Here is a 19,206-nt window from a genome sequence, read left to right as displayed (position 1 = left end):
TAACCATGTGACTGTTCTCTGGGTGGTGTGCTCTGTAGGCTCCTAAGGAGATGCTCTAGGTCTGTGGTGGTCCCTTTGTGACCCTTGCTCTCCCCTGACACATGTTTGGGAGTGTGGTCCTCACTCACTGAACACAGCAAGACTGACGTCCCTCTGGGCGCTCCCGGCCTGGTTCTCAGCCCGGCAGGTATATAGGCCAGAATCACTCTCCTGGATCCTGGGGAAGTAGAGGGAGCGGGCACCATCCAGGAGGTGATGGTCACCTGCCTCTGGGATCTGAGGACAAGAGTTCAGAGGGAGGGAGTATGAGCAAGGAGGGAACAGAGGCTAGTGGAGCTGAGGTGACCAGAGTCCAGTTCCCTCCTGCCTCTCAACCCAGGCATCCCCAAAGACATGTCACATACCTCCCTATGCCACCTTCCTGAGCACACACAGAACCCCCCCATCCCAACCTCCCCTGGAGATACCCACCAAATGCCCATCCTTGAGCCACACCACCTCCGGGACTGGAAAGCCGTTTGCGTCACACTCCAGTGTCAGAGGCTGCCCAGCCAGTCCCGACATGTTGGTCATGCGCCCCTCTTCCCGGATGCTGGGGGGTACTTGGAGAGCAAGGAAAAGCAGAAGGGCAGCTCCCACTTTGGCCGAGCTTGTCAGCTAGAACAGGCCACCCATGTCCCACTCCATCCCAGGTCCTCAAGCCTGTTATCAGCCTGCCACTGAGACCCCCAAGGACCCACCATCTTTCATCTGTGTTGGTGCCTCATCTGACCACAAGGGCACTACATACCTCATGTGGTCACAGCAGCTTCGCTCAGGGACCAGCACAGCCCTTTCCCCACTGGCAACAGATATGTACTCTGACACCCAGTTCGAGAGGCGGGGTTCCTGGACATATCCAGTTCTCCCTGCGACCAGGTGTCACACCCTGGAAGCCCCAAGTGAGACTCACTAAGGTTGGCTCCCGTGTGTCTATAGGCATCCTCTCAGGGAAGTCATTCTACAGCAGACTGGGAACAAGTGCATTTCAGACCTAAAGGGCCAGCTCATCCCAGCAGCAGCAGGGAGTGCTCCCAGCTTGCCCTGTCCTTGTGGGCAGGGGCTAACTCTGCACTGGGCTCCCTGACTGCAGGGGTAGGAGCGCTTGTTGCTGGTGAAGGATGGATGGTACACGAGCCTCAGCTCACGGGTGGGCCAGAGCTCTGCACACTATCATGCATGTTTATTTTATTTTATTTATTAACTTTGTGTGTGTGTGTATGTATGAGTGTATGTTTGCGTGTGCACGCTCGTGTGAAGGACAGAACAATCAGGGATGTCATCCCTCAGGTGCCATCTACCTTCTGTGTGACAGGATCACTCTCTGGGATTAGGAGCATACAACATGGAGTAGCCTGACTGTCCAGTTCCTGGGCATCTCCTATCTTTCCCCAGAACAGGGGCACACTGCAGTGCCCAGCATTTTACATGGGTCCTGGAGCTCAGACTCTGTTGTGAGGTATTATTTTAGCTGGACAAAGATGAGTTACGTTTGTTTATTACTTTAACAGTGTGAGGGCGTGTTACTTTGTTTGTGCTGCGTTTGTTTAATTATGTAAAGATGGGTTGCACCTGTCTCCCCTTGCTGCCTAAGGCACCTGACTGATCTAATAAAGTGCTGAGTGGCAATACCTAGGCAGGAGAAGGATAGGCGGGGCCAGCAGGCAGAGAGAATAAATAGGAGGAGAAATCTATGTTCAGAAAGAACAGGAAGAACAAGAGAAGGAGGAGAGAATGAGGGACATGCCTGGGGCAAGAAGTGAGACCTATGCCAGCCAGCTGGTCATAGGGAAGCAGTAAGATATATGGAAGAAAGAAAGGGAATAATCCCCAGAGCAAAAAGTAGATAAGGAGAACCAGGTTAATCTAAGTTAAAAGAGCTAGCCAGAAACATGCCTAAGCTAGGCCAAGCATTCATAATTAGTAATAAGTCTCCATGTCATGATTTGGGAGCTGGTTGGTGGCGCAAAAGAAAAAGCCTGGTACAAAACTCAGGTTGTCACGGTTGCATGGCAAGTGCTTCACTGACTGAGCTGTCATCTCAGGTCACCTCAGACACCTACACTGTCCCTACAGATGTACCTGGTGAGATGGGGTGCCCTGTGCAATACCCTCAAGCCCCAATCTTTCCTGGCCTCTGGGGATGGAGATCAAGTGTTCATAGCATCCCTTGTAGGAAGCTTCTGGGCCCTGGGGCCCAGGCATCACTGTGGGTCTCCATGGGGGAGGCGGATACAAGCCTGTTCCCAACCTCCACCTCTAGGGCCTCGGCTTACCATAGACCACCAGCTTGGCTCTCCTGGATGCAGAGCCCACCTCATTGGTGGCCTGGCACTCGTACTCCCCACTGTCTGCAAGAGACACTGAGGACAGGAACAGTGAACCTTCGTCCAGCACCGCCACATCTGCCCGGCCATTCAGAGGCTCTGAGGATGGGCTCCTCTGCCATGTGATTTGTGGCTTTGGTGTCCCTGGCAGGGTATGCAGAATCATCAGCCAAAAAAATGCCGCACACTGACCCTCCATGTGAGGGTCACTGTCCCATCACATCCCCTTTGCTGACCCTCATGGTGGGTGGTCTCAGGATCTGTGTCACTCCCAGGCCAGGAGGAGGAGGAGGAACCATCTCAGTATATGTCCCCTGTCCCCATACAATACTGAGCATCCATAGGCACATGGGCAAAACCCGTTTTCTGATTCTCAGGGAGGTCCAGGGGCCCTTCCCACATACCTACTGCCAGCCCTGAACTCTCCTTTCTCTGCCACTCTGACTTTGAAATATTCCGCAGAACACCCCTGTCATTGGTCTTTTATTGATCAGCTTCATCCCCCATGTGGATCAGGGGCTTCCCTGGTCCCTGCTGCACCCCAGCTACCAGCACAGCCCTTACATACTGGGTACTCCATGAATGAACAAGCCTGCTGTGCACAGCATGCCAAACTCTGCCTCTGGAGCCGGGCATAGGCAGTGGGAGATGTTGACTCTTCCTGTCCTGTCCCTCCTTTCACAGCGTGACCAAACCTGGGGCAGCTACACTCTGGCCACACACCCCAGCCACGGAGGAGAGGTGATGATGTCCCTGAGTATCCCAAGGGCTTCCTTGTGCCAGACTCTTGTGCTATGCCCACCACTGTGTACCCTTGGGGAAAGTGCCAAATACAACCTGGGGTGGACGATTCCAGGGAAAGCCTTGGGTGAGGCTGATGACGCCGAAATCTGGCTCTGATGGTTCAAGGATAAATGTGGGAGAGATCTGTGTGGACACTGAGGGACAGCTTGATGGCAGGCTGGGTTTGGTGGCTTGCCATGACTGTGTTCCTGCCTGCTGTTTCTAGAGCGCAACACTAGGTGGCACTATGATCAAGGCTCCCAGCTCCCACCTGCTCTTGAGCCCCTCTCCTGCCTGCCTCCTTAGGGCTACTCAGGGATCTCCCAGGTGCCCTGCTCCTGGCAATGGAGCTGCTGAGGCCATCTCCTGCCATCTTTGCTCCTGCTGCCTTCTTCACCCACCTCTTGCTCCTCGGCCTGTGAGGACACTAACCAACCGTGATGGAGATGGCTCATTTTACCCACCAGCCATAGACAAGCCCAAGAAGGTGGGTCCCTGGGGCAGTGAGGTCTTTGGAGGGTAGTATGGAGCTATTTCCCCTCCTAGGCACCAGGCACGGGTCCAGGAGCCTTGACTCACACCCCCTGCCTTGAGACCTCACAGCAGTGCCCCCACCATGCAAATGAGGAGACTGTGGCTCAAAAGGGAATGTAAACCTCCAGGAAGGGCCGAAGCTGGGCTCTGTCTGGACAGCTGGCCCTGAGGAGACAAGTGGGCCCTCAACCGCGTTACCACCCAAAGCAAACCCAGAAAAGGCTGACTTGCTGGGCCCACTAAGGGAAAGCATGAGGAAATATGGTAACCCCACAATCAATCCAAAAGGACCCAAGAGCTGCCCTTAGCCCCAGCTGTCACTTTTCCAGATGCCATAGGGGATTCATAGACAGACGGACTGGAAGTCAGGCCATACTGAGTCACACATTGGCTGTGTGTCATTATGCAAATTGCTTAACCTCTCTGGGACCAGATAACCCTAATAAAGAGAAACTAATGGCAAAACCCATCCTATAGAGTTGTCATTGTGATTCCATAACCCCCATAATCCAAGGAAGTCACCGAATAATCAAATTCCTGGAAGCCTGGCCAGTGCTTGCTTCCTAGCCCCACACTGGGCTCGACCTCACCTCGGGCAGGGCACCGCAGACTGGCATTCTCTCCCGCCACTCGCTCCAGTAGGCCCTCGGTCTCGTCAGCCCCCCAGTGTGGTGGCTCTGTGGGAGGTAGCAAGGCAAGTCCATAACCCTTAGGTCTAGTAATCCTTTTCAGTAAGAGATGGGGAGAGCAGATCTCCCAGAACCCCAGTCCCCAGCGTCCCAGAGAGTCCTGCATCAGAGTTGGACCTGTGCCTCGAACATAAGAGGTGTGATAGGGTCGTCAGTGTCCTCCTAACAGCATCTTACTTCTACTTCCCAACAGTGACAATGCTAGTACTGATCTGGAATATTCTGTGGCCTTGTCTATCACTGGATCCCCTTGCAGGTGAAAAACTGGCCAGAGTTGTCTATGTAGTAAACCAGAGAGCCGAGTCAGACACCCAATCCCGGACCACGGTCCCGCAGGGACTTTGCACAAGGCCCCTAGGGTCACAGGCCACAGGTCATCTGTGCAAATCAGGGAGCCTACAGGTGCCTCATGAGAGCATCTCAGGGGTGTGGGCCACGGCAGCAGGAGGGAAGGTATGGTGGACCCGTGTTGGAGCTCGGGGACTCACCCAGCACACGGAGCTCAAGATTCCAGGTGTCGGTGCCAGCAATGCTGGAGGCCTCACAGCGGTACAGCCCAGCGTCAGAGGTCTGGACAGCAGCAAAGTGGACAGAGCCCTGGGGCCCCTTGCCCCTCAGGGCCATCCCATCCTTGAACCAGCTTAGCTGTGGTTCTGGGTTGCCCTCGGCCACACAGTTCAAATCAAGGGCTTCTCCCGCCAGCACCTTCAGGACTCGAGGGCCGGGCTGCACCTGAGGGGGAACTGGAAGGGTTCCAAGGATGAGCATCATGGTAGGCTGCAGAGTTAGGGGTCTTAGAGTCCCAGCCCACGCTACAACCCTGATATCAGCAAGTCGCAAAATCATCACAGGGGGTGGGGAGACCTAAGGCAGACCCTCCTCCTCATCGCTCAAGCTGTGGACCGTGTGGCCTTGCTTCCCCACACCCTGAAAGAGCAGAATCCAGCTTCCACCTGGACACGTGAATGCACTCAATGCATTAATCCCCACCCTACCCTGTGCCCTTGAGAAGTATCACCTGGTGGGCATATAGGGAAACTGAGGCATCGGAGGCAGGTCTGACTCAGAACAGCTGAGCCAGGTGGGAGCAGTGCACTCAGAGTAGCTACACAATCTCAGCTCTGTTCCCTCCCCACACTGTGGTCCTTGGCTCCAGCTGAGCCTCAGTTTCCCCTTGGAGCAAGCACCCACCCCCAGTGGCTCCCCAGCCACATGTATGGGCTGTGTTTGTATTTTCCAGCCATTTTCCCACACTCCGCCCCGTGAGTCCTCCTACAGGGTGGAGAATGTCACACCCAGTTTGAAGATGGGGAAACTGAGGTGTATAAAGATTTTTCCTCCTCTTCCGGATGGAGGAAAATGGATACCGCAGCCCTGGGTCTGAGAGTCCAGACTGCTTCCAGAAGGCCCAGCCTGTGCAGGCCAGGAGCATCCATAGAACCCAGGCCACACTGCTCTTCTGGGCCATCAGGCAAGCTGAGGGACCCTGATATTGTCCCTGTTTCTAAGGCACGGTCAGAGAGTAGCCCAGGCATCAGAACCTAGCCCCTGACCTGCTGCCTGGAGGTGCTTGGGAGGATGCAGGAGCATGGAGTTGTCTATGCCGCAACCACTATGCCACACCTACCGTCTGCCACATCTCAATCTGCACTGCTCTGAGCCCTTCTGACGGCTCGGGTTGGGCATTGTTGTAGCCCCACTCCACAAGGTTCCGGGGGAACCAATAGCAGGTCTAAGGCCACACAGAGAGCTGGGAACAAGGCTGAGACGCAAGCTCGGCTATGCCACTTCCGTATCTGCTTTCACTTCCACCCCCACCTTCCTCTCATTGGCCAGGGCAAATCTTCTCTTTCCACGCCCCCAGCCCAGGCCTCAGCCTATTTGTCTGTAAAATGGGATGCTGGCCCCGGCAGGTCTGGCACGCGTCCGTGAAGGGTTGGGGACGCTTGGTTGGGAGGACAGATGATGTGTCTAGCCGCCCAGTTGGAGCGTGAAGGACACAGATGAGTGAGTACTCGCAGCTGTTCCCCATTACCCGCAGCCTTCGAGCATGGATTTCAAGTCACGAGCAACAATGTGGAACATCGTTATCTTTCCACCCTCCCCTGGTGGGTCCCACGAGAGAAGCAGGTGAACTGGGCCATGCTTGGTCCTGTTTTAGGGTTTCTCCGGGGCTCTGGGATGTGACGGACATGGGATGACTTTTTAAAAATGTTTCAAGGGCCCCCTAAGTGTGCTAGGGACCAGCACCACAGTGGGTGCCTGGGAAACAGGAGCCCCCACAAACATTAGCGGGCCTATTATGGGGACATAGGCATCTTGCTGAAGCAGAGTGGTTTGGAAGGAAGGTTCTCCTGGCAGGAAGAGCCTTTAGCCACATGCCTTTGCAAAGCTACAGCCAGGCTCCCAAGTTGTGTGACTTCAGCTGAACAGAGAGATCCTTGGAACCACTGCTTCCTATGTCTCCCTACTCTTGGTCCCCAGTGGGTGCTGTTGGTGTTGGGCCTCAACAGCCTCCCCAGACCCAGAGCCAGGAAGAGGGATGGCTGGCCTGGTACTATAGAGCCTGAAAGAACCTGGAGGGAAAGACAAGACAGGGAGATGATGGATGGAGTGAGTGACAGCCACCAGGGGGCCCTACCTTGAACCTTGAGGGTGTAGTGGCGAGATGTGGCCCCTGCGGGGTTGCTGGCTGTACACTCATAGTGGCCATTGTCATCCACCTGCGTCTGGGCCAGGCGCAGGGAGCCCGATGGAAGGAGATCGTACCTATGGGAGAGGGGAACACCAGGGAAATCTTACTCCACCCTGACCAGAGAAAGGCTTGAAGATCCACCTCCAAGGATCCAGTTGCCTCCCCCAGGCAGCCTTCCCAGACTGAGGTAGCATCTATCTTCAGGCCTTGACTCCAGCCCCTGCCCTGCCCCCAAAAGCCAAGGTCAATCCTCTCAGTGTAGGACCTATAAAGAGTTCGTTGGGTTTCAAGCCACACTCCCAGCCTGCTTAGCTGTGTGATCAAGGACATAAACTGTTGCTTCTCCGGGTTTCCATTTCCTCATCTATAAAATGGGCCTGCATCCCTGGGGCTCTGGCTCAGCAACCCCCTCCATGTCACACTATGGCTGGCGGCAATGCCCCTTGTCCTCAGCATATCTTTGTCAGGAGGCTAGAGCCCTCTGCTTCCAGAGAAAAGTCCCCCAGCCCTAAGCCCTCAGTGTCTGAGTCCCTAGGCTCTCCTGAGCTCAAACCCGGGCCCCTTGGGGGGTTACTGACCAAACACATCTTGAAGACCCATGAGAAGAAACTTTGCAGACCTTCCCTCAGATCTGGCCCACCTTACTGGTCCCTCCTCCCAAGGTTACAGGACCCTAGCCAGGCTCCAGCAGCTGGGACGGACCCCAAGGGGCCCTGCAGACATGATGTCAACTCCATATGTGTTGGCTCCAAGGGATGACGGCTGCAGCCTGTGGCCCTGACTAGCCTAGGAACAAGTGTCCAGAACAGGGGCGGAGGACCCCAAGGTCAATTGTCAACCTAGAGCTGGCCTGAGCTCTTCGGATGGGTGTCAGCTTGGTTCCCTGTCCCCTTGCTACTGAGACTGAGCATCCACTCCTGCAAAATGGCATCACAGGGCCCCTGGCAGGGTCCTTGGGAGCCATCCCTGAGGCCCCACTTCCCTCCATGCAGCTGCCAGGGTGCATGGTTTCCAACCACACCCAGGCTGTCAGCACTGGCTTTGCCTCTCTCCACCCGTCGGTAAAGTGCAGTGATAACCGCCTACCTAGAACCATTCTAGCCGGTCCAAGTATGCAGCAGGCGATGTTCACAGCTTTGGGTGATACATAAGCTCACAGCAAGCACTCTACCAACTGAACCACGTTCCAGGCCCCCAGCACCCTGTCTTTCTTATAACCAATCACAGGTCGTTTCCTGCAGACATTGTCAGCATGGGGGGGTGGGGGTGCGCACTCATTGTCATCACAAGAAAGAACTGGAGAGCTGTGGACCCACGATTCAGCTAAGCAAGCTGACACTTGCAGGCCGAGGGCACCTGGGTCTGCCCGGGAAAGTGGGTGTTTGCTTGAGTGCCGACATGGCCGCATCAAGCTCCAGGAACAAAACTCAGTCACACTGCCTTGGCCTGGAGTGATCTTTGCAGGGCATGCCCTGGCCTCCTCGCTCACCACCCTCATCCCAGGCCCTGTCACACCTCTCAGAGCTCAGACTCAGCCCACTCTTGCCACTCTGTGCCTGCCCGGATGCACCTGCTCTCCTCCATTAGGCATCACTTCCTCCAAGATGGTTCCCTTCATGCCCTAGACTGGCAAGCCCATTCTGTGGCCTCTCATGGCTCTAGCCAGCTTGTGACCCCAGGAGCCTGTCTGCCAGGGGCTCCAATGGGAGACACAACCCGGACCCTGCATGGAGCAACGTCTTTGTAGTGGCCCAGTTTGAACTTCCAACAAGGCTCAGAGAAAAGGTAAAACCAGTGTCGTGGGCCTAGGGCTGGCTGTACATAGCTGGGAGGTTCTGGAAGGGGGTTCCAGGCAGCTTCCACCTGCCCTTCCCCCCAAGGCCCTCCCTACACCTTCCCAGAAGCTCAGCAGGGAAGCCCCAGCCAGGGAAGGGAGGAGGTGTGCAAGACGCCAGACTCTTCAAGCCAGGAGCTGCTGGGGGTGGGGGTTCCATCAATAGGAGGGCTTCTTCAAGGCTCTGCAGCCAGATGGCTCCTCACAGCACCCAAGAGAGCACTTGGACTCAAGGGGAATTTCCTGTTTATTATGTCCATCTGGCTGGGGCCTTGCAGTCCGGGGCCAGCCATACACACATGACAGAACATTGGGCTGGGAGATCCGCAAAGGGCCCATGGCCCTCCCCGACAACCACGTAGAGGGCTGGACAGCAGCCTCGTGATCTGCTCCAGATGGACCAAGGTACACCTGGTGGGAAGTACACCTAGAGAGACGTACACTTGGTGGGCAGTACACCTGGGGGAACGTGCACCTGGGGGGATGTACACCTGGAGGGATGTGCACCTGGGGGGACGTACACTTGGTGGGATTTACACCTGGAGGGATGTGCACCTGGTAGGATATACACCTGGAGGGATTTACACCTGGAGGGATATGCACCTGGTGGGATGTGCACCTGGTAGGATATACACCTGGAGAGATGTGCACCTGAAGGGATGTGCACCTGGTGGCGAGCATCCACAGCTCACACCTTCCTGCTTTGTTCCCCATACTTTTGTCCAGCCAACTTCCAAAAGCCACTAGGGAGTTTATCATACATGTGATCGCTTACATTCTCTGGGAGGAATCAGGCATACCCAGGTCCTATTCTATCCCAATCCTTAGCACATAGTAGGTGCCCATGAATATTTGGCAGCAAATTACAGCTGCCCCCTGTCCACACACATACTCCCTCCTCAACTTTCACTTACACAGTCCCCTTCCCACACTCTCAATATAGCCGTGCTCTGTCCTGGACACTACTGGTTCCAGATCTTCCGTGAAGCTTTCCCGGACACTCCTAAGCAGGCTAAAGTTCCAGAACCTAGGCTCGCTCATTAGTTATTTATTCATTCAATGGGCGTGTCCTGGGTTCCTGGTGACTGGAGAGCCTGTGTTTCTCTTCTGGGACTGTTGAGAGTCTTGGCCCTTGTCTGCTCTGGTCTCTTCCATTGCCACAGGGGCCACCTTGGGGCCTCTAGCACTTTCTACCTTACTGAAGGAGCACACAGTAGGACTGAAAGCTGGGGAAGCTACCCTGCCCATGGTCCACACTTCTCAGCATATGCCTGCTGTGTGCTGGTGTGTGCAGTCATACCCATTGGGCCAGGGCATCTCTAAGCCAAGGATGAAGAGCCTTCCAATCTACAAACCCCTCATCAGAAAGACACAGGCAGAAAAGCCGAACTGGAGAAACTGAGGAAAGGGGGAAGAATGATTTTAGAGAGATGGGGAGGGGAGAGATGGGAAAAGGGGTTCTGCACAATGGCCTTCAGATAATGAAAATTTAGGCTGCTCATGATGCTAAAAGGGCTGGTGTTGATGTCAGCAATGGCGGCCAACTGTTGTGTGCTTCCCATATGTGTCTATGCAGCTGATACTCCCCGAGCCAGGCCCGAGGACAAAGTCCCCACAGGCACCATCACCATGTTTAGCAAAGCAGAGGTCAGAGTGACAAGCTCTGTCATCCGTGCCACTCAGCTGGCCTGGGAACAGTGTGGCACCTGGCCCTCAGATCCTGCCACTGGGTATCCCCATCACCGTGTGGTGACCAAAAGTTTGGGGTCTGATGTTCGGTTAACTGTCAGCCACTGGTCATGTAGGCTGACAGCCAGACTTGAGAGCTAGTAGACTGGCCACCAGCACCAGCTCTAAGGCTCCATGGAGGCAGAGACCCCACACCAGGCCCCTGGACCGTCTGTACTCAGCCACTGGTTCTCATTAGTCAGCCCCATAAAGAGATTGGTGGGTGGGCTGGCTGTCCTGCAGGGTCCTAGGGAGAGGGCAGAGAACTAAGAGAGATTGTGACAATTGGAAGCTTGGAGCTGCTGCTGTGTCCCCTCGCTACCACTCCCCTTTTGGAATTGGGGAATCTGGCCCTGTGTGGGTCCCTGGCTTGATGCCTCAGGAGCAGGAGTAGAAGCCAGGAGCACTTCCAGCTGCCCCCACTCCAAAGCAGAATCCCAAAACAAACATTAAACATTGTTGCCTAGCAACACGCCCTAACCCAGCATCCCAGCTGAGGAGAGAGATGCTCTCTGGCCATCACCACCCGCTGGACCCTTTCACATCTCAGATGGGAAGACTGAGGTCCGAGGAAGAGATGGATCTTGTTTGAGTTCACCAAGCAAGTTGGGTTACTCTGGGCAGAGTCCCCAGGCCCTTCGGTGTCTAGTTTGAACTGTCACAGAGCTGGTGTGAGCTAGTCCCAATCTGAAAAGCCTACTTTATTTTTGCGTTGGTGACTAGGAAACTTCCGCAAAAACAACAGTTCCAGGACTGTGAGAGCAGACAGCCAAAGACCATTCCCTAAATCCTGTCCTTAGCTGATTGCCCTGGGGCCTGATCCCCCAAGGAGGTGACCCAGGAGACAGAGAGGAGCGTGTGAACAGAGACACCCAACAGCCCCATTTATATCAGTGAAACTGGTGGAGAAGTATATGCACCAAACAGAGGAATGGAGCTTAGTCACTCCAGGGCAGCTTGGATGCAGACTTGCCTCTGAGATAGTGTACAGACACATCAGCAGGGGTGGACCAGAAGGACCAGGCGTTTGGCCATGCAAGAAGGGCAGAAGCCAGACCCACCAAATTTATATAGGAACAATGCATATATATGCGTGAGATGCTCCGAAAGGGGGAGGACTCAGGTGGGAGTCAGGGTCTCTTGGCTTCTCCAGCCCCTGGAGCTCACTTTCTCCCAGAATCTCTCTGATTTGGGAAGTGCTGGAGACATCCCCAAGTTCAGAATATTATTTTCCAGGTGCTTGGGAGAAGCAGTGGCCTGGCCTGACCTGCATGTGCGTGTGTCTCGTCTCTGTGTGTAGCTGAGTGTGTTCGTCTGTGTGTACTGTTCCTGTGTGTCTAATCCCCTCTCCCCAGTCACTGGTTCTCTCTCCTCCTCTGTGGCCCCAGCATGACGCCATTTACCGCACCCAGCTCCGGGGTGGCCTGCTGGCTGGGCCTACCACACTTGGCCAAACTGGGATAGAAGAGGCTATACCGGCCCAGCTTATCCTGACGCCAACTCCAGCCAGCCTTTCTTACAGGTTTATCAGTGATGCTGAATCAAGGCCAAACCACTCTGCGGCTGAGACCCCTAGGCCAGGCTTGGCACGGGGAGGCAGAACACCAGAGGACAGAGGAGGAGCCACCTGAGGCCTGCTGGATCCAGAGGCAGCCAGACACTTCCAGCTCACGGAAGGAAGTGAACCCTTTGGTTTGTAGAATAGGTCTGGAACCTGAGCCTTGGGGCTTCTCAGCCAAAGAAGAATAGGCAGGACAGAGGGAGAGAGCATGAGCCTCTTACAAGGTTCTATTTTGTGGCTGAATGCCTGTGGGGTGGGGGCAGGGGCTATGCTCTATGTCTGTGAGTGGCTACACATGGGCCTCACACTCAGCTTTGGGCTCCAAGAAAGCCCAAAGAACCCCAAACACGTGTCTTGTTTATTTAAAATGCAATTAAAAGAACAGAGGCACTAACTGACTGCCCAGAAACATACAGACACCTGTCTGTCATTAGCGGGTGAAGAGAGAGGCAGAAATGCTCTAGAATTGACCGTGGTGATTGCTGCACAGTTGTGAATTTACTAGACACAAAACCCACTGAACTGGACAAGTGCAAGATATGAGCTGTCCCGTAGACGGGGGACTCCCACAAGCTAGTCAGGGGCCAATTCAAAAGACAATGGGCACGGTAAGATGAGAGTTGTGTGTGATGGGTGTGCAAATGCGTGCACACACGTGGAGGCCAGAGGTCAGTGTTGTCATCTGTCACTCTCTGCCTTATTTTTTGAACCAGCTGACATTGAGCCTGGCCCATTGACTCAGCTTGAGTGACTAATGAATCCCAGGGGTCTCCCTGTCTCTGTCTCAGCCCCAGCACTGGGTTCCCATCTCCAGACACCACGTCTGGCTTTTCCATGGGTGCCAAGGATTAATTCAGGCTCTCATGCAAACAGTTTACCCACTGGTCCATCTCCATAGGCCCAGGGTGGTCCCATTTAAAACAATTTTTAAATGAATTTTAGTGTGTGTGTGTCCATGTCCCTGTGAGGATGTGCACTCAAGTAAAGTGCCCAAAGGGGCCAGAAGAGGGCATTGATTCCCTGGAGCTGGAGTTACAGGAGCTTGTGAGCTGCCTAATCCGGGCACTGGGAATTGAACTTGGGGCCTCTGGAAGAGCAGTATGTGCTCTAAACTGCTATGCCATCTTTCCGACACCAGGATGGCAACCATTTAAAAGCTCCTGGTGCTGCCTCAGTGTGTTCATGACCAGGGGCAGCAGGAAATATAAAGCGAATGGCTTCCACCATCTCCAACACCCAGGCCTCCACACCCTTCACACAAGAGAGTGGGATCTATGGAATGTCCACTTTACAGATATCAAAGAGGCTGAGAGCAGCCGGCGGCTACCTGCGTTCCCCAAGTCAGTACAGGACCAGGAGCATCTATAGTTCCTCCCTAGGCCTGAGTTTTCCTTCTCATCCCAATCCTGGGCACACTGACTACCCCTGGAGATAAACCCCCAGAGTACCCCAAATCCAGAGAGAAGCCCTGAGAACCTTCTAGAAGGATGCCAGTAAAGGCAAAGGAAGAGAAACGCACTCTATGGTCACTATTGCTCAGAGGCCCTGGGAGATTTACGGTTCCCTGTTGATCCATTAGCGCATCAGGGTGGAGGAGTGAACATCTGGAATGTGCTTCCCACTTCAGTAACAAGCCGTAAACAAACAGGCCACAGCCACCACCCCGCAAGGAGCAAACACTCGCCTTTCGGGGGGAGCGATGGCTCTCCCTATCCCCTCTCTTCCCTTGCCGCTACCCCATCATCTCGAGGACACTGCAGAGCCCACCCAGGGCCAGCTTTCTGAGCTCCCTGTGTATTCAGGCACACACGGCTGCAAGCTTTGGAAGGGTTCGGTGAGCAGATGTTCCGAGGGACACGTGGGGGTGTGGGGGTGGGAGTCGGCTGCTGGAGACCTTTTCAGTCTGAACTGTCCCAAAACCATTGCCAGGACTGATGTCACAGCCTGAGCTATGGTGCCTCTCCCCCATCCCAGGTCAAGGACTCCAGGAATTTGAGGCACACTTACTCACTGGAAGTAGCACCCCACAGCCCCTCCTGGGCCAGCATTCTGTGCCACCAACAGTCCCTTGCAGGATCCCCAGTGAGAAGCAGCAGAGGCAAGCCACCAATGCAGCTACAAGTCTACAGAGTAGCCGTAGAGTCAGCTTGGGTCTTGGCCAGGATGTATCACCCACCCTAGTTCTGGCTTTTCTTACTCCAGGGACCCCGAGAGCATCACCCCACCCCAGGAACCCTCAGCATCTTGGTGTAGCTCAGAAAGCAAAGGCCACGGGGAAAATGAGAAGCAAGGTGACCCACGGTAGCTGGAACACACAAGCTCAAGCCTGCAGCTCAGGATGTGAAGTGTACAAGATGTGGGCTAGGTCACGAGCCGTATTTGCTGAAGCCTTTGAGGCTTCCCTGAGTGTCTTTAAGGTCACATGAGCCTGCTTGGGTGACAACCACTTTGAGACCAGTCTTCCTCCAAGCCAAGCTTGGCCCCCTTCTAGCCCCACGTGCTAAGGCTGTGTACCTGTTGGTGACAGACAGCAGAGGATGGGCGTCCTTGGTCCAGGTGACCAGTGGGGTCGGAGAGCCTTGGGCCTCACAGTCCAGGGTCACCTCTTCACCAGCCTTGACTGTGACTCTCAGAGGAGCCTCCTTGGCCTGGGACTCATTCATTTTGATCCTGGGTTTAGCTGTTGGAAGAAGTAAACACAGCAGGGAAGAGAAGCAAGAGGATAGCATAGGATGGCGTCACCTTGACCTTGGGGAGGTCCAGACAGCAGGAGAGACAAGGCTAATGCAGCTTTGTCTCCACATTGACCGTCCTTCACTGCTCTGCGGCCTCCCCATTGGCTAATCCTTTCATGCCCAGGACATGAGCCACAAAATGGGGTATGAACTCTCCCTGGCTCCTTACTAGAGAGGGATTTAGGATGACTTATGCATGTCATTTCTCTATTAGGACAAAGACCCCTGATGGAAGAGGTGTTTCCGTACCCACATCCCCATAGCTAGCCCAGCATACACACACTAAAGGAGCTTGATAGGAGCAAGCCACATAGTGGGGGTATCTGAATTCTACCATGGTGTCCTGTGCATGCGACATCACTAGTTCTGACAGTAAACCCTTTTGTCATTGGTTCTTTTTGATATAGGTTCCCATGGAGCTTCGGCTGAATGTCAGCTCTATGTAGCCAAAGATGACCTTAAACACCTGATCCTCCTGCCTCCACCCCCTGAAGAACTGGGATTACAGGTAGGTACCATCACATCCAGTTTTGTTTTGTTTTTAAGACAGGGTCTCCTTATGTGGCCCTGGCTGTCCTGGAACTCACTATGTAGACCAGGCTGGCTTCAAACTCACAGAAATTCACTTGCCTCTGCTTCCCAAGTGCTGGGACTAAATTACGTGTTTTCCCACACCTGGAAGACTTTTTCTAAATGTGGTGCTGGGGATGGAACCCAGAGCCTCGTGCATGGTAGGCAAGCATTCTACCAGCTGAGCTACACTCCAAACCCCCGTTGGTTTTAACACCAAATACTAGATCTAAAAGTATATAACGAAAACCAATGAGACTCAGTCCCCTAGGCCCAGGTCTGAGGAAATGACCAAGGCAGATCCCACTCCTGTCCTGGCAACATTTAGAGTCCACAAGAAACAACGAAGATCCAGCTGAGCAGTCTGCAATGGATTACCTAATCCCAGTAGTGATGGAGGCTACTAAGGGGATGTCCCACCCAGAGTTTACAACAAGGTGGTTTCATCCAGCTGGGGTCTGACACATGAGAGAAGTTGGTTGGTCCAAGAAGTTCATTCACACAAACCTCACATGTAAGAACTGAAGCAGGTTTGAACATCAAAAATAAAAGAGGAGGCCAGAGTGCGTAAGGGTGAGCAGAGAGGCAGATACTGGGACTCAGATGGTCGCAGAAGGCTGGAGGAGCCCCGGGGGGATTCCCACTGATCTGCCTCCACATCAGAATCCCTTACTACTCACTGTTAACAGAAAGCCACATCTCCTGGCTGGAGAAGCCCACGCTGTTGGTGGCTGTGCACACATAGGCACCTGCATCCTGGGGAGATGGCTGGACAATGACCAGGGTACCATCCCTGCTCACATTGTAGTGACCCCTGGTAGTCAGGGTATTGGCTTCCTAGGACAGAACCATGGTGACAACATCAGAGCTCACACTCTGTCCCAGGATACATCAGGTTGACATCTCTGGCTTCCCCTCAAGGTTACAGGCTCTGCCTACCTTGGTCCAGGTGATGGTGGGGGTGGGAACACCTGAGGCGATGCAGGGGAGGGAGGCTGGTACTCCTTCCTTGGTGACGTGGTGGGTGGCAGTCGGATGGATCCTAGGTGGCACTTTTATAAAGAAACCCATTTTTAAAATATTATAAATCAGTGTTCCTAATGGCCAAGGCTCAGAAGAACCCATGTCTACCAGTGATGACTGGATAGCAAGACGGAATAGTGTATCCTGTGTGTGTGCACAGTGGTTAGTACTCAGCCTTCTAAAGGAAGGGACTGATTCCAACTCTGACATTTCAGGAAAGTCAGAACTGGAGTCAGAACTGGACCCTAAAACCATCGGTGGTTGCTGGGTGTTAGGACTGGGGGTGCTGAGCACAGAGGGAGAACCTCAAGCTGAGACTAGCATGGTGGGAACATGTTGTGACCATGGGCCTCCAGCCCTTGCCAGCTGTTGGTTTGGGCCACTCTGACTAGTGAAGAGGACTGTTCACAATGAGAGAGTCTGCAGGTAAGGGGAAGGAAGACATGAGATATTTTTGCATATCTGTTCAATTTTTCTAAGGAATCCATTTTTAAAAATCACACAAACCAAATGACAACCTAGTCTGTCCAAGCTTGCTGGTATAGGTTTGTAATCCTAGCTACCTTGGAGAGGCTGAGGCAGGAGGATCCCAAATCCCAGGCCTTCCTGGGCAATATGGTGAGACCCCATCTCAGAATTAAAACTAGTGAGAGATAAAGGGATTGGGATATAACTTGGCAGCAAAGCACTAGTCAGACAGGCACACCGCCATGGGGCTCCACCCTTACCACTAGAAAGAAAGGAAGGGGGGAGGGAAGAGAAGGAGGGAGAAAGAGAAGGATAAAGAAAGAAAAGAAAAAAAAGTGGCTGGGGAGATGTTCAGTTTGTAAAGGGCTTGCTACATAGACATGAGGACCTGAGCTCAGTCCCCAACACCCACATAGAAGGTATGTTCCATGATATGGATGGGCAGAGCTAGGAGGGTCCCTGGAGCTCTCTGAGCTGCTGGTCTACCCTAAAATATAAGGTGGGGAGATGGGGAGAGATAGCCAGCATTAGCCTCTGACTTCTAAGTGCACACACACTCATAAGTGTACATTCACAATCCACACAATGAAAAAAGAAAAGAGAAAGCTCTAAGCCAGGAGCTGGTGGTACACACCTTGAATCCTAGCACTCAGGAGGCAGAACCAGGTGGGTCTATGTGAGTTCGAGGCCAGCAGTGTCTACATAGAGTTACAGGCCAGCCAGGGATACATAGACCCCATCTTAAAGAGAGAAGGGAGGGGAGACAGAAAGAGACAGAGACAGAGACAGTTTTCGATCTGGGTAGTGTCTGTGAATGTGTTTTACACAATTGGATCCAACACTAGAAAACACTGGGAATCATCAACCTTTTGTTGCTCTGATATCTAAAAGAAGTTCAACAGGAGAAGAAAATTGGCTCAGTATCTGTGGCCACATGGCTGGCGGTCATGGACTCCATCTAGACCCAGGCTGCCTGGGCCGGGAGCAGCTGTGCGGTCTCGCTGCTCAGGACTTTGTGTAAACCACTTAATCTTTCAGTCCCTGGATTCCCGGATGTGCCAGCAAGCTTAACCAACTCTGATTCCCTGCTCATGGCGTTGGGGACAGACTGATGAGAAACAGCAGAAAATAACATTCACAGGACAGAACGACCTTAGAAACAGGTGCCAGAGGCCTCTGGATTCATAAAGAGTGGGAGGGAAGCCAGGAGCCAGAGCCCGGGAGGTTCAGGGAGTATGTCGGGGAGGAAAAGGTCTTCCCTGTGCTCCAGCAGATGAGTGGTGTGTGTGGAATGGATGTGATGAAGCCAAGAGACCAGGTTAGACCACATCAGTGTCAGAGATACCGCCTCTAGGCATGTGAGTGTGTATGTGTGTGTATGTGTGTGTATGCGTGTGTGCATGCGTGCATGTGTGTGAAGTGGAAACATGTGAGCCTAGTGTGTGTCTAGCTGCAGTCTGCCATGGGCTCCAGTTCCAGTTTCAGCAGAATTTTGATCTGCAGAATCTGTGACTGCAGAGGCAGGAAGCTGAGGCTTCCCCACTCCCAGATCACTTCCCCACATCACTTCCAATCCTGATGTGATGGGTTTGGCTCTCCTCTCTCACCTGCTTCTTCCTGCTCACCCCTCCAGAGTTTCACACAAGAAGTGCCACGGAAAGAGAATATCCCATGCAAGTGACAAACACATCTCAATTTATCTCCTCAACTCAGAGACAGTGACACTTGGTTGGGTAAGCTGAGGACCCCAACACCCCGAGTAGGAGGACAGCTGGGTAAAATAAGCTTGCTTCAAAATGTTCCACTATCCAAACAATCAAAACGCAGAGTGCATTGATTGATCGTGTCCATGTCGTAAGGGACGTAAGTCCACGGGGGAGATGAGGACATGGGCAGGGCCATCACAGCGCACCCAACAGGGGATCCGCAGGTTCTACACTGATTCCCCTGAAGCCATGAGTGACAGGGGCACAGCCATGACATACTGTCACAGGAACACGAGACAACAGTAGACATGACCACAGGTTTGTTTATTCTAATGGATGTGGGGCTGGGGCGATGGTTTGATCGTTAAAGACCTCCTGAAGTAGGACCTCAGCCCCCACATAAAACCTGGGCATAGCTGAGCACATCTATAATTCGGTGTGGGGGATGGTGGTGGAGGGGGATGGTGGTGCAGGGGGATGGTGGTGGAGGGGGATGGTGGTGGAGGGGGATGGT

General features: G+C 53.7%; 1 protein-coding gene across 3 annotated transcripts in view; it reads right to left on the bottom strand.

Moving 5' to 3' along the window:
* Hmcn2 (hemicentin 2) overlaps positions 1–19,206 on the bottom strand; it is a 152,281-nt gene that overhangs the window by 80,010 nt on the left and 53,065 nt on the right. For all 3 annotated transcript variants that reach the window (XM_050155359.1, XM_050155357.1, XM_050155358.1), the window contains exons 20-28: positions 16,435–16,547; positions 16,176–16,332; positions 14,705–14,870; positions 7,014–7,141; positions 4,861–5,115; positions 4,274–4,360; positions 2,316–2,510; positions 472–602; positions 129–276 (exon numbers count right to left, since the gene is read on the bottom strand). In XM_050155359.1, coding sequence (XP_050011316.1) covers positions 129–276; positions 472–602; positions 2,316–2,510; positions 4,274–4,360; positions 4,861–5,115; positions 7,014–7,141; positions 14,705–14,870; positions 16,176–16,332; positions 16,435–16,547 — 1,380 coding nt within the window. The remainder of the gene's footprint in view (positions 1–128; positions 277–471; positions 603–2,315; positions 2,511–4,273; positions 4,361–4,860; positions 5,116–7,013; positions 7,142–14,704; positions 14,871–16,175; positions 16,333–16,434; positions 16,548–19,206) is intronic.

Source organism: Alexandromys fortis, unplaced genomic scaffold, assembly GCF_014885135.2.
Source record: "Alexandromys fortis isolate MF-2015 unplaced genomic scaffold, M_Fortis_MF-2015_v1.1 scaffold_72, whole genome shotgun sequence".
Taxonomy (NCBI): Eukaryota; Metazoa; Chordata; class Mammalia; order Rodentia; family Cricetidae; genus Alexandromys; species Alexandromys fortis.
Note: the sequence above shows the minus strand (reverse complement) of the source record. Positions and strands in the feature narration are given on the sequence as shown.